This window comes from Phascolarctos cinereus, unplaced genomic scaffold (genome assembly GCF_003287225.1).
Source record: "Phascolarctos cinereus isolate Bilbo 61053 unplaced genomic scaffold, phaCin_HiC Scaffold_4;HRSCAF=312, whole genome shotgun sequence".
Lineage (NCBI taxonomy): Eukaryota > Metazoa > Chordata > Mammalia > Diprotodontia > Phascolarctidae > Phascolarctos > Phascolarctos cinereus.
In genome coordinates this window covers 217,556,667-217,572,031 of record NW_027555847.1, presented here as the reverse complement: position 1 = coordinate 217,572,031, position 15,365 = coordinate 217,556,667, and the positions used below count along the sequence as shown (strand labels likewise).

The 15,365-nt window shown below is 45.7% G+C and overlaps 1 protein-coding gene across 3 annotated transcripts in view; it reads left to right on the top strand.

The window, feature by feature from the left end:
* The first annotated feature begins 1,215 nt into the window (after positions 1–1,215).
* Positions 1,216–15,365, top strand: part of ADAP1 (ArfGAP with dual PH domains 1) — a 163,522-nt gene continuing 149,372 nt past the window's right edge. For 2 of the 3 annotated variants that reach the window (XM_020978682.2, XM_020978680.2), the window contains exon 1: positions 1,216–1,394. In XM_020978682.2, coding sequence (XP_020834341.1) covers positions 1,313–1,394 — 82 coding nt within the window. In that variant the 5' untranslated portion in view covers positions 1,216–1,312. Of the gene's footprint in view, positions 1,395–1,770; positions 1,844–15,365 lie in introns of those variants that run through there. The other variant, XM_078152915.1, reaches the window with a different exon arrangement.

The window sequence follows — 15,365 nt, the reverse complement described above, 5'->3', positions numbered from 1 at the left end:
CTCAGTTTCCTCATCTGTAAAAGGGGGATAATAATAGCACCCACCCTCCCCCCCAGAATTGTTGTGAGGATCAACGAGATAATTGTAAAGCGCTTACCACACAGTAAGCAATATATAAATGTTAGCTATTATTAGTATTAAACCTCGCTGGGCTTTGTTTCCAGACTAGATGACCCCTAATGTCCCTTCCAGATCGAAATCATCCATGATTCTCTTCACTGCTGTTTGCCTGAGGAAGCTGCCAGGTGGACAGAAATTGCCCTGAAAAGTTTCCCCATAAACAAAGAAGTCCAGTACTATAAAAAACGCCATTTGGGGCGGGGGAAGGGATGGGAAGGCATTTGAGGCTTGGAGGCAGAATTTTAGGACCAGAGTCTCTGGGATTTCTTTCCACAAACCTCATTTCAAGCTGAAGTCAGAGCGGTGGTTTTTACCCCTGAGTTGGGTAACCCCAGCACAAGCACTTGGGTTATTTAAATTCTGATTTTGGCAGGGGGCAGACGAAGGGGCTGAAGGGAGGAGAAGGGATGTAAGGAATTTGTTTGAGCATCTCAAAACAGTTTTGTGGGACTGCTCCCTCCCCCTCTGGAAAAAGTACCCAAGGGCAGGTTTTTGTTCCCTTAGCTGGGCCACCCCGGCCAGAGCCCCACTGCACCACCACAGTTCCCTCCCTGTCCCCCAAGAGTGGGCACCCCAGGTCACTGCGGCAGCAGAGGGCAGAGTTCTGGCCTGTGCGGTCCCGAAGGGGCAGGTGGGGTCCAGGGCCCCGCCGGGGCCCTGGCGGGACAGAAGGCGCCGCTGGGGGCCGCCCGTGCGCCAGCTTGGCCCGCCCGGGGCTGCGCCGTGCGCTCCCGGCTTGGCGCTCCGAGACACCACCACCGGCGGCGGCGCGGCGGCAGCGGCAGCGGCAGCAGCAGAGTGTCTCCTCCGCCGCGGGGAGGAATGCGGAACCAGTGCCCGAGCCGAGGCCGCCGGAGCCCGGGCGCCGGGGCTGCGAGGATGGCAGGCGCGCCGCTCCCGCAGACGATGGCATAGCGCCTGGGTCCCCGCCCTGGCCACCTCGCGCTGCAGCCCGGAGCCTCCCCTCGCCCCGGCCCCCGCCCCCGCGCCCCCCATGCCGCACCGGCGGCCGGCGGCGAGGTAGCCCTTCGTCCTACCCCCACCTCTCCGTCCCCGCTCCCCCACCCCCACCCCCACCCCAAGAAGATTATTTAGAGAAGCGGCAGCGGGGGCAGCAGCAGCAGCAGCAGCAGCAGCAGCAGAAGAGACAGCAGGAGACGCCGGGAGCGAGCGCCGTGCTCCAGCACCACCCATGGCGAAGGAGAAGAAGAGGGCTCTGCTCGAGCTCCTTCACCGAGACGGCAACCAGCTGTGCGCGGACTGCGGGGCACCCGGTGAGAGAAGGGGGGGCGGGGGCGGGCTGCGGGGAGGGGGCCTCTGGGTCCGGGCCGTCCCTTTCTGCCAGCTAGCCGGCTGCCTACCTGCCTGTCTGGGTGAGCCCTCCTCTGCCCGGGTGGGAGACCACCTGAGACTCTCCGCACTCCACCACCCCCCCACCGTGATCAGGGGGCCATTTGGCATGGGGGAGGGGTAGCCCTTCCCCTCCTTCTCTCGGGGGGGGGGGAGTGGGTGGGCGTCTCTGGTAGACCTCTCCTAGTCCCCGCCCTTACCCCTGGTTACCTTCCTTTCTCCTCCAGACTGCGGGGGTCTTAACCTCACCTTTCTCACTCCCTTATGGGCTGAGGGACCTTCGTGCTGCCCCCTAGAGGGGAAGGTCATATCCTGGAGACTGAGAGCGCTGCACCTGTTTGCCCCCCTTCCCAGCTTTGGGGGAGGGGGACGGGTAGGTTAGGTGTATGTACCCTACCATCTCCCTGTAACTCGTCTCTCTCTATGTGTGGAACCTGTCTTCTCTTGGAAGTTTCTCCTTTCCTTTAGGGTATGGAAGTTATCGGTATGGATGGGGGCAGGGGGTAGGGGAGGCTGCCTTCAGCACTGTTCTCTGACGGGATTCCCTGGGACCTAGGATTCTCTTCCTAGCCTTCCTTCTTCCTCCTTTCCTTCTCCCTCCACCCCCTCCGCCTCCTCCGATGCGTGTTTTGCTTTCACCCACTGTCCCATTGCAAAACAGCAGCTCCCCAGAAAAGAGGAAATCGTGGCGGGGTGATTAGGGAGGAGGGTGACTGAGTCCCATGAACATCCAGCTCAGGAGAGGAAAAAAGGGTGTAACCAACTCCTGGCCATCCTGGCCATCCTTCCCATCCAGAGCGTGAGCCAGAGTCTAAGGCTACCTCTTTGGGAAAGGGGTGGGGGATGAAATAAGAACATCCTCCCCACTCTCCAATTTTGAAGGGCTGCACAGATAAAATCTGGAGCAGTATGTAGGCAGCTAGGAGGTTACCTGTATCCCTGGGCCTACCTGGAGATGTTATCGGGAGGGACCATCCCCAAGGCCTGCTGTTCACTTAAAGGGGGTGAACTTGTTTTCCATCACCTGGAGAAGAATAAGCATCGTGTTCTAATGGTAAGAGAACTCCAGAGTGTCAGAAGACCCAGTTCAGAGCCTGACTGCCGTTATAATAGGTCTGTGAACTTGAGGTAGTTGCTTCACCCAAAGGGCACTGGGTTTTCTCCTTTACAAAATGAGAGGGTTGATGGAAAACAAATTAACTGCCTCTTAGTTGATCTCTATGCCAGCTCTAAAATTCTGTGGGATTCTGTAAGAGAACAGATTGGGAGTCTTTAAGGCAAGAATGGACCTTTGGATGTCATTTAGGCAGCTAGGTGATGAAGTGTATAGAGGGCTGGGCCTACAATCAGGAAGACCTGAGTTCAAATCCAACCTCAGAAATTTCCTAACTCTGTGACCCTAGGCAATTCACTTAACCTCTGTCTGCCTCAGTTTCCTTAACTGTAAAATGGAGACATAATGAAAGTACTTATCTAATAGGGTTGTTATAAGGATCAAATGAGATATCTAGCTTGTAGTAGGTGCTTGTAGTAGGCACTTAATAAACACTTGTTTTCTTCCCTTCCCCACCTTCCTTAAGTTAACTCCTTTTTACAGCTGAGGAACTAAGCTCCGCCCCCATTATATCAACAGTTCATGTCAACAAACATTTATTAAGTGCCTACTATGTACTAGGCACGATAGTGCTAGACATTGTGCTAAGCCCTGGACATACCCTTGGTACTGCTGTGCATACCACTGGACGTAGCCTTGCCCAAGGTCACACAGATCGTAAAGGTCAAAGCCAGGATTTAAACTCAAGTCCACTGACCCCAAATACAGAAAGAACTCTTTACCATCAGTCAGTCAGCTAGCATTTATTAAGTACCTACTATGTGCTAGGCACTGTGCTAAGCTCAGGGGCCGCAAAGAAACATGAATGACAGTCCCCTGCCACTCACAATTTAATGAGGGAGACAACATATAGACAAAATTTAGACAGGATAAGTTGGAGATAATTAACAGAGGGAAGGTGCTAACATTTATGCCGTACCATGCTGCCTCAGGGCTCAGGTTCCATCCTAACCAGGGAAGAGGATATTGAACCTTCTCCATCACTCCCCTCCTTCTGCCATGTCCATGACCTGTAGGGACCTGGGCTATGTTGGGGCTGCAATGTTGAGTTGGACCCATTACAGCTATACCCTTGTATCTGCCTTACTTAGGGGTGTGGAGGCTTTTCCTGGGTTCCTCTGGGAGATATTCACTGACCAGCCAGAAGCTGGTACTTGATCTGGCTTCCAGAAAGGCCTTCCCAGTAAGTTCCATTTGACTGACTTGGCAGCTTTCCCCATCCTTCCCATGCCCCCTTCATCCCTGCCAGCCTCCCTGCCCTTCCTTAATGTGCCACCAGGTATGGGGATGATGATGAAGGCAAGGGGCAGTTGTTTAGTAAGGCTGTCTGAATGGAAACACTGAGTGTCAAGTGACTTTTCAGCACTACCAGGCTAGGTCTTTACACCATAGGGTGGGGGTAAGGAAGGTAGGAAGAGTGGAAAGTGATGGGAAAAGCAGAACCAGTCCTGGGCCACATTAGGATAACAGACATGACAGAGGTGGTTTTATAATCCCTACCCTTTCTCCCCAAAGAAGGCTCATTTCACTTGGCTGTGTATGTTCTGTGGTCCAGACCTGTAATTTCATTAGTGTGAGGAACTCTTCCTATGGACAATTCTACTGAGTCAGAGCTTGAACACTTTGGTTACTGAGCAGCTTAAGAAGTTGGGATGGGTACGGGGATGGGGAGCACTGATTGCCTAAGCAGTCGTGACCCATAATTGTGATCTAGGGTCACAGAGCCAATATCAGAAACAGGATTTAAATCCAGATCTGCCTGACTCTCTTTAGCTATCACTTTATACCATGTTGCCTCTCCTACAATAGCATGGTATATAGTATTTTACATATAGAATCTCATTTGATCTTCACAACAGCTGTGGGAAGTAGGTGCTGTCATTATCTCCATTTTGCAGATGAGGAACTGAAAGTGAGAAAGGTGAAGTGAGTTGACAGGGGTCACACAGGTAATAAGTAATACTCAGGTCTTCCTCCCTCCAAGTCCAGAGCTCCATCCACTTTACCACCTAGCTGCTTTTATGTATAGCTCTGTGTATGTATATAATACACAATGCAATACACACATGTTCACATACATGTATGCATATACATGAACACATGCATGTGCATGTGTGCATACACACTTCCCATTAGGCTCAAGGCAAACTCTTATTTGCTTCCATAGTGCTCAGGATTATCTAAATACACATATACATATATATACACATATACATGTGTGTACACATATACGATGCATTACACGTTGGCATATAATAGATATATTTATGTTTTAATTAAATGTATATTATGTATGTACTATATGTATGTATATATGTGTGTGTGTGTGTGTGTGTATATATATATATCTATATATATATATCTATATATGTATGTATGTATATAAGAGCTTTGATCTTATTGGCACATAGATACTCTTCTCACTGGCATAGATTGCAACCCACCCTCATCGAGACATCCTGCATGATTCTTCTTTCTGTCTCTTTGTAAATCCTCCATAAAGAATGTTGTGGAGGCCTTGCTCTAGTTATTTTAACATTCGGTGTATATCACGAGAGCTGTTCCTCTGCCATTCCTTGCTCTGGTGATATGAACAGCCTACCCCCTTATCTAGTCAGGCATGCATCTCCTTTGTCTTCTGCCTCACGTAACTTCTCATCTCTAATACAATGTATTCTTCTTTCACTTCACCACCTGCCTTTCTACTGCTGAGTCAAAGAACCTGAGTCTCAATTGCACCTCTGATGCCTTGGGCAAGTCACTTAACCTCGGTTTTCCTCTGTTGGACTTCAGGCCTTTTCTAGCTTAACCATTTGAGTATTGCCACCTCAAACCTACCTCACAGGGGTATTGTGAGGACACACAATCTTGACGATGTTTGTTGGTGACTGCCCTCCTTTGAGTGAGGGTGCGCCCACCCCCCCCAACTCTCTCCCTTCCTGCCTGTTATGTGGTTGTTCCAGATGTAGGTCTGTGATCCCATGATCCTTCCAGCTGTGTCTGTGATCTTAGGGGGCAGAGATGTTTGGATTTGATTGGTGGAGGGAATAAGCACGTGGGAAAAATCACTTTGATGTGTCTAAGTAAATGTATTTAAAAATTGTTATTTTTTTTAAAAGTGTGCACACAGAGAGATACATACATGATGTCCCAAAAGGCTTAGTGTGGTTTTAACCTTTAATTGCTTAAACCCGCACTAAGATTGTTGGGACATCGTGCATATAGCAATGACCCTGGAACTGGGCCTAGCAGGGGTGAAAGGAATGTACTTTAGGAATACTGTTCATAGCCACAAAATAGTTGTTAAGAGAAAGAATCAGCCAAGTGGTACAAGATCTCAAGGTATTCTTTTGAAGAGTTGGGGCCCCATATTTTATAGCCTTGGACGTTCTCAAGTTATAGAGTGAAGCTTGTAGGTGGAGGGAAGGGAGAGCCCAATACCAACCCCCAAATGGGACTCTACCTTAAGCATCCCTACCCTGCAATGCTCTTCCATCAAAATCCACAGAACTGGTACAAAAATTGTGTGAATTAGAAAACTAGGAATGTAGAGAGAATGAAGTTGATAGCAAAGCAAATAGATGGAAAAAAGGAGATTATTTTTTTAGGAGTCTTCAGGGCCTGACTCACTTGTGTGTTGATAAGAGGCCAGGCCCTCATTAATTTTTAGATATTGCCCAGGAACAAACTTATCAGAAATTCTTACTTCCCCATTTCTTCTTGCCACCCCCCCCCAACTGTATTTCTGCTTATCCAAAGAGTATGCCATGCCATGTAGGGGGCTGAGGAGAGGGGGAAAACAAACAAGTCATGACTTTGGCCTAAATTCATTGAAGGGACACTTAGGTAGACCTGTTTTGTATTCTGTGCCCATGCAAGTGAGAGAGTATATGTTTGCTGTTAGGAAACTGTGTTCTCTCTGTGTTCTGCATCTAGTCGCTCAAGCCATTCCCTTTCTCAATAGCGAGGGGCTTGATATCTGCACACTAGATTATTTTTGCCTGGGAGTATTCCTTCTCTCCCTGGCAGTGGTGGTGATCATGGTGGTAGGAAACCCAGCCCTTGATACTTGGGTTTATGCAGTAAACTGGGCTGACTCATGGCGTGAGCTGCACTGTGCGTCAGCAAAAGAACGCATCCCCGGCCTCTCCCCTAGAGGCTCACCTCTGTGCAAAGCCTGGCACTGAGGTCTCCTGCCCAGTTCTCTGTCTTTGTGTCTAGATAATCTGGAGGTGAGGGCTTTCTGCGTAAGGGGGTTTGCATCAGAAATCCAGAGGAAGGAAGTGGGATTCACCAGATGTCCCTCCTCCTGTGCATCTCTGCCTGCCGCTTTCTGGCATGTAGCATCCACCCCCATCAGTCCCTGATGTGCTAGTCTGCCCTTTTCAAATATTGAAAATGACTCCTTAAAGTGGGACAAATATATTACTCATTGGCAGAGTAGGTGTTCCCCTCAATTGTGTGATTTTGAGGGGTGCAGGGAAGGTTAGCTTCTGCCAAGAACTTTGGTGGAGGGGTGTGTGGGGACACACAAATATATGTTTGTGTATATGCATATATACACACATACACATACACATGTATCTGCACATATATTGTATATTCATACACATGCATATTCATACACAGAGTCGGGGGGGGCAGGTTTCCAGAGAAGAGGAGTAGAAAGGAACACAGTAGGTGAGATGAAGCTGCAGTATATTTGTGCCTGCATGCTTTTGCACGGTGATCCCCCATTTATGAAATATATTCCATCCTCACATCTGCTTTTGTGATCTCTAACTTCCTTTAGAGTAGGTATTCTTTTTTTTTTCCCGTGGTAAGCCCTTTTGGCAGTCTACTGAAGACTATGGACCACTTTTCAGAAGAATATGTTTGCTTTCGTTTTTAGACTGGGTCTCCCTATCTTGTCTAGGCTGGAAGGAGAAGCTTTTCATGGCCCTGGTCCCAATATTGATCGGCACTGGAGCTTTAACAAAGCTTCACCACTTTTCTTACCTGGGCTGGTTTGTTGCTCTTTAGGCACCCTGGTGATTCCTTCCTCCCCCCACCAAACATACACACACTTACCCCTAGAGACCTTACCATGTTGGTTCCTGATTTAGTTCAGTCATCCATCCAGCTTGAGCAGCTCACAACTCTCAAACACAGATGACCCACCAGCATGAGCTTCCCCCAGTAGGAGAGATGAAAAGCTGTAATATTGTTTTTAATTGCATAAAATAAAATAAATAGAATTACAAAGGAAACCAATTATATCTAACTAAAGATGTAATTTTATTCCCATCCAAGTCACAGACCCCCTGAAATCTATCCACAGACCTCAGGTTAAGAACCCCTGCTCTAGCGCATAGCTTTGGTGCCGCCCACTGTAAGGGTCCTGTATCCATTCCAATGTAAGTGGGGATTATTTTATTCTTCAGTCACAAGAGACATCCCAAAGTTGGAGAAAAGAACACTCCTCAGAGCTTGGGGCAGTTCCATCTGAGCAAATGTTGGGGTGAGGGGAACTAACAATGACTCTCCTCTCTTGCCCCACCCAACCCTAACCTCACCATAGTCTCCCTTTTATGTTTAGATCCCTATCACAGTGCTTGGCACGTAGTGGATGCTTAATGTATATTTGCTGATGGATTGACCTCCATCTAGATGTTTTCTGTTCCTCTTAAAATTTTTGTTGTTATTCTGTAGTTTTTTAGTCACGTCCAACTCTTCATGACATTTTTTAGGGTTTTCTTGTCAAAGATATGGAGTAGTTTGGCATTTCCTTCTCCAGCTCATTTTACAGATGAGGAAACTGAGGCAAACAGTTAAGTGACTTGTCCAGGGTCACACAGCTAGTAAACACCTGAGACTGGATTTGAACTCATATCTTCCTGACTCCAGGCCTGGTACTCTATCAACTACCTGCCCCATCTTAAAATTACTTTGTTAATTTGTATATTACCTGTATTTACTTTTCCATGTACATGTTCCATTCCCCCACTAGAATGTTAACTACTTGAGGATAGGGACAGTTTTGAATTATTTTGTTTCCTCATTGCCTAGCACAGAGCACAGTGTGTAGCACATAGTGGATGCTTAATAATTATTTGTTTGACTTGAATTTGTTAAAGTGTCTCCCCTGAAATATGTTGATGTCATGAGAGTGTCATTCATTTAGATTCTGGTGAAGACAAAGCAGCATGGGGCAGTGGGAAAATAGCAAAATAAGGAGTCCTGTACTCCAGTCTAGACTCTGTTACTAGTTTGCTTTGTGACCCTGGGCTAGTCACTTTTCTCTGGGCCTTGGGTTTCTTCCTCAATAAAATAGTATTAGATGATTTCTGAGCCCCCTTTCAACTCTTAAGACCCAAGGATTCCAGATTCTGATTTAAACAGTCTCTGAACTCCACTGCCTGTGTAGGGCTTCCAGGGACGGGCTGAGTTAGAGAGATTTTCTACCCATTATCTGCCTCTCAATATTGAATTACCATTTCAGTAATGGCTCCATGTGTAGTTCCCAGCACGTGTGGCACCCTGTCAAACTGGGTGGTCTTTTCTAAATCATGTTCCTGGCATGTAAGGAGGCCTCTCCATTTCCCTGGAAAATACTCTCCGGCCCAGATCCATCTGATAGGGGTTGCAGCTCATGATGAATCCATCTGATTGGAAACTGAATCAGCTACATCAAATACCAGGATCTGGCATAATGCAGGGGGAAGGGAGAAAGGAAGGTGTGCTATTCTCTGAGTTTTCTTACTAGAAAAGAATGAATGTGGGATTCCTTCCCCACCACCCTCCATGTACACACACACACACACACACACACACACACACACACACACACACACACACACACACACACACACACACCCCCATGCACACACACACACACACAGCCCTTGGATTTTTACCATTTGATGCATATGATGCCCAGTTCTTTTGTAGGGGAGTTAAAAGGGGATGGATTTTTTTTTCCTGGTGACAGCTTTGTTAGGTTACCCAGTTGCTTTAGGGTTTCAACTGAAATAGCTACTGAACTCTTTGATCTAGTCTGATCCCCTTAAACTAAGCCCCAAGCTAGATCAAAATCATGCTTTGGGGGGGTCAAACTATCTAGGCTAGGCTCCCTTACTGATAGGCAGGAAGAGGAGGTACCCATAGTCTAGGGCAGGCCCTGGAGCAACAGCCGTAAATGAGAACAGGGCTGGAGATAGAAGAAAAAAGGAATTAGGAGGGTTTTCCCAGAACACACCCTTTTACCATACTCTCCTCTTAGTATACTCTCCTCTTCTCCACCTCTGTTCCTCTCCTTTCATCCTGTACTCTCCTCCACTCTCATTCCTCCCTCTTCCTGGCTGTCTGTGCATCCCTCTGCTCCCTAGACCGCAGCTTTGCACCTCAGCTACCATTTTTGGAGAAGGGGAAGGGAAAGAATTCTGGGAGTTTACAGTGAAAGGAGTCATCCATATGGGTCATTTCCTGGCAGTGAATGAGAGAAAATCTGCAATAAAACCCAGGAGCATCAGGGTAGAGATTCCAGGCAAAGAGCTGCTTAGCAGAGGGTAGTTCCCTTGTTTTTTCCACCAAGCTGACTTCTGTGTTTCCTGTTAGGGTGATGGTTAGCGCAGTCCTCAGACCTTAATGCATACCTAAGAAGTTCTCCTGTTGTGTTGTCGTCTCCCAAAAAAGCATGTGCTTGGCACCCCCTGGTGCAATGGAAAGAACATTGGCTTTGGAGTCAATGACTAGGGTTCAAAGCCCTCTTTTGACACTTTTCCACAGTGCAGTCAACAAGCATTGATTAAGTTCCTACTATGGATATGCCAGACATATGCCAAGTGGGACTGATACTACCTGCGTGGCCTTGGGCAAATTACAGAGACTTTCCCTGGAAAACACTTTCCAGTCCAGATCCATCTGATAGGGGTTGCAGCTTATAGAATTACAGAAGTGCTGTTTCCTCGTCTGTCAAATGAAGGGGTGGAATTAGGTCCCTTCCAGATCTTTATGTTCCCATATGCTTCATATGGAACCATTGAGTAGAATGCAGTTTATTCATTCCTATATCCCATGCCTTCTTTGCATGCCCAGAACGTAACAGAATGCCTGGCACATAGGAGGAGCTTAATAAATACATGTTGACTGACTGGGTGATCTTTCTCCTGTGCTCCAACTACTGACCTCCCTGGCTTCCTTTAAGTCCCAACTAAAATCCCACCTTCTACAGGAAGCCTTCTCCAACCCCTCTTAATTCTAGTGTCTTCTTTCTGTTAATTATTTCCTTTTTATCTTATGCATAGCTTGTTTGTACATATTTGTTTTCATGTTGTTGTTTCCCCTGTTAGATTGTGAGCTCCTTGAGGGCAGGGGCTGTCTTTTGCCTCTTTTTTGTATCCCCAGCACATAGCACAGTGCTTGAAGTATAGAGGCCACTAAATAAATGTTTATTGATTAACATGGATTGATTGGTCAGCCAGCTAAATGTTAGGTTGTTAGCACCTGAGGATTTGAGGGGAAGGGAATAAGCTTTTCCAAGTAAGTGAATTTTCCAGATAACTGAAGCTCATCCCTTGAAATACTGTTTTTGAGCTTTAACTATTTAAATGGAAATCCTTCTACATGCTTCCCCTGTGTACTGGGAATTATCTGTTTGGTAAAGAAAGTTTATTAAAGCTGAGTCTTCGGCCACAACAATTCATCAAACAAAGTATGCTGAACATGATTTAACCTTTTCTTGCTGACTCACACCTACCATTATGAATACCATTGCTTCCTGAAGTGCCACTGTGATCATGCCTCTGTCCTGCTCAAAAAATGATCCATGGCAAGCCATAACCTAATGGACAAAGCCCTGACTCATTAATTTGGCAGCAGCACTCCAAATTTTGGCTCAGATCAACCTTTCTAGTCGGACCTCCTACTGGCACCTAGAACATCCCTTCTACTCCAGCCAAACTGAACTGTTTTCTGTTCCCTGAATGCATGTTCTGTGTGATACAGTGATACAACGGATAGGTGCCCTGACTCTGTAGTCTGGGTTCAGATTTTGTCTCTGACATCTGTTGCCTGTGTGATATTGGGTAAGTCACTAACTTCCCTGGCCATTTGGTTTTTTTCAGTCTATAAAATGAGAGAGTTGGGCTAGGTGATGTCTGAATCCCTTCACAACTGAAGAGCTATGATCTTATAACTGTTCCATTGTTATTTCCCACCTCCTCACATTTGCTCATGTTGTTCTCTATTGCTGGAATATGCTTCCCCACCCCTTCAGCATCTTTCCATCCTTCAAAGCTCAGCTCAAATCACCTCCTAGAAGTGAGCTTTCTTCTTCCCTTCCTCAGTACTCTTCCAACAATTAAATTTGTAAACTATCTTTACATGTCATTGGAAAAAGTAAAATTCTATTAAGTGGGGGAAAAAACAGTTAAATGGATACCACTTATAAGGCTTATTATTTATTACCTAATGCTTATAGGGGAGGGAAGAGGGAGAAGTATTTATAAAGAGCCTACTATGTGCCAGGTATTGTGCTAAGCACTTTTTACAAATCTTATCTCATTTGATCCACACAACAACCCTGGGAGAAAGGTGTTCTTATTATCCCCATTTTTACAGTTGAAAAAACTGAGGCAGACAGAGGTTAAGTGACTTGCCCAGGTCACGCAGGTATAGTAAGTTTCTGAGACCATGTTTGAATTCAGGTCTTTCTGACTCCAGGCCTAGCATTGTATCCACTGAGCTACCAGCAGTGTTGGTATGTGTTACCCGTCTCCCTTATTAGGTTGTAAACTTTTGTTTACATTAATTACAATTAATGTAATTATATGTGTGTGTTCATGGTCTGTTGTAGTATGGAGGGCCATTGGCCTCTACGTTGTGTGGTCTCAAGCCTTCCCTCCATTGTCCTTTCTCATTGATGCTGGGATGTTCTCTTCATTTTCTGCCTTATTTTGTAGGTGAGAATCCAAGAATAATTTGAAGCCTCTCCTTCCTGTTCAATTCCACACTTATTGAGTGCTTACTGTATGTACAACCCTGTGTTAGGCACTAGGGGAAGATACAAAGTGTAGCAAAGACGTTGTTCCTGTCTTCATGGGCTCTCATGCCGTATATGGCAATAGGATTTGATGGGAGTGAGTATTAGGTTTGGAGTCAGAAGACTGGGTTTGAACTCTGGTTCTGCTCTTTAAAAACAAACAAACAAACAAACAAACAAAACAAACACTTGAGTTTTAATTTTTTTTCAATTAACAATTGACCACTTCCTTCAGTAAGTCTTCCTTGATCTCATTATTAATAACAACTTTTCCCCCTTGAAGCTCATATAGCAATTGAAGTGTTTTCTTTACAAATCTTGAAAGTGTAATATAAATGTTAGTTATTATTATTAATTCCTTTATGTTATGGTTATAATGTATATAATACATATATTGTGCTTATGATACATAAAGGAATTAAGCATTGTAAAAGAATAATAATCTGTGTGTCATATATATAGGATTGAGAGCTGGAATGAAACTGCCCTCATTTTACACATAAGGAAACTGAGGCCCTAAAAGGTTAAATGACTTTCCTATTGTCATATAGGTAGTAAAGGGCACAGTCTTTGCGCTTTTGGTTAGGGGAGTGGTAGAGGGGGGAGAGTGGTAGGGAGAGAAAGTAGTTGACCTGAAGGCCATGAACTGTTTTTTTTCTCCTTCCTTCCTTCCTTCCTTCCTTCCTTCCTTCCTTCCTTCCTTCCTTCCTTCCTTCCTTCCTTCCTTCCTTCCTTCCTTCCTTCCTTCCTTCCTTCCTTCCTTCCTTCCTTCCTTCCTTCCTCCCTCCCTTCCTTCCTTCCTTCCTTCCTTCCTTCCTTCCTTCCTTCCTTCCTTCCTTCCTTCTTTCCTGCTGTCTATCCCACCTAGGCTGGAATGGCAGGGCCACTCATGGGCCCAGTTCCAACTCTGATCAGTATGGAAGCTTTGACCTGCTCCATTTTCCAGATGCCAGTTCACCCCTCCTTAGGCAACCTGGTGGCCCCAGATTCCCAGGGGTTTACCATATTACTATTGAACCTATTGTGGACCTCTACCTGAGCTCTAGAGATCCTTCAGCCTTAGCCTCTCCAGCAATCAGGGATTACAGGAGTGTGCCACCACACCCAATTTATCATTCCTATTTTAAGAATTCTAGGAGTGGAATGATTTGCCCAAGGTCACATAATAGTAAGTAACCCAACCCCTCTGTCGATCAGCGTAGAAGCTTCAACTTACTCCATTTTTGACCTGGGCCAGTTACCCCTCCTTAGGCAGCCTGATAGTCCTCTACTTCCAAGAAACCACCATTTAGGTACAGGACTTAGTGAGGACACCCATTTGGCTTTAGCCCACTGCAACTCAGGACTTCTGAGCTTAAGCTATCCATCAGCCTCAGCCTTCCTAGTAGCAGGGACCACAGGTACCCACCAGCACTCCAGGTGAGCTTATCTATTTCATAGTTTGATAATTATTTTTCATTATACAACTAGGTCTCAACTAGTACAACATAATGAACTCCTGAAGTGGTCACTTTATTTGAATTTAGACTACTCAAAGTTATAATTATACCTAAAATACGATAATTGACTCTAGCTTAGCAGAAATATGCAATGAAAATTCAAACAATTCGACTATGCCCTAGACTGTTAATCACACCTTTCTGTAATTGGTTTCCTTTCCTCTGTATGTTATTTGATGCATTTAAAAACATTCTTCTGAGAAAGGGTCTGTAGGTTTCCCTAGACTAGGTGAAGCAGTTATATAAGGTAATCACCAAAGGTACCTATCTGGGCACTAATGACCAGGGTCTTAGGAGGGGCTTTGTGAGCTCATCTACAACCACCCCTTTCATTATACTTCCCATTCCTGACCCCCCTTAAGGGAAGCAGGTGTGGCATTGTAGAAGGAATACTATGTGTAAAATCAAGGGATCTGGGTTTGAATTCTGATTGCCACTTTCTAGCAGTGTGACTCTAGGTAAGTCATCTTACCTCTTTGGGCCTCAGTTTCCTTCTCTGTAAAATGAGAGGGTTGGATAAGATGGCCTTCAGAGTTCTTTCCTGATCTAAATCTGTGGTCCTCTCAGGTACCCTATTTTTGTAGGCTTTGTCATCTATTCTTCGCCACTAAGATTTTTAAGACTTTCTCTCTCCCAGGACTATTTAGATTTTAATAGAGAGCTTTTAAAGGTTGAAAAGCCTTCTGAAAGCAAAGAAATGCATTTCTTAAGGGGAACGTCAGGCCCCATAAAAGGCAACGTGGGCATTGTTTGGGGGATAAAGGGACTTCTCAAACCAAAGCCAAGGTCACCCTCCCCACCTGTAAGCAGGCCTGGAAGCCTAAGATTTGTGGTCCATAATAAGGCTTGCCATTCGTTCCCTTTCCCTGGCATCAGTGTGGTAAGAGATCCCACTATAGTCCAGTGGTTCTTAATCTTTTTTATGTCATCCAGCCTTTGGGCAGTCTGCTGAGGCCTGTGGACACCTTCTCAGAAGAATGTTTTTAAACATATTTTTAAACAAGTGTGTTTAAAGCATAAAATAAATAGGATTACAGAGGAAACCAGTTATATTCAAATGATGATGCAATTTTTTCCCCATCTGAGTTCAAGCATCCCTTGATATCTATCCACAGACCCACAGACCTCAGGTAAGAATCCCTAACTCTACCCAAGTCCCCTTTATTTGTGGGCCCTAGACCAGGGCTTCAAATAAATCAGGCCTAATCACTATTGAATACATTCTGCCTTTTTCTTCTTTTAATTATTTAGATTTTCATGG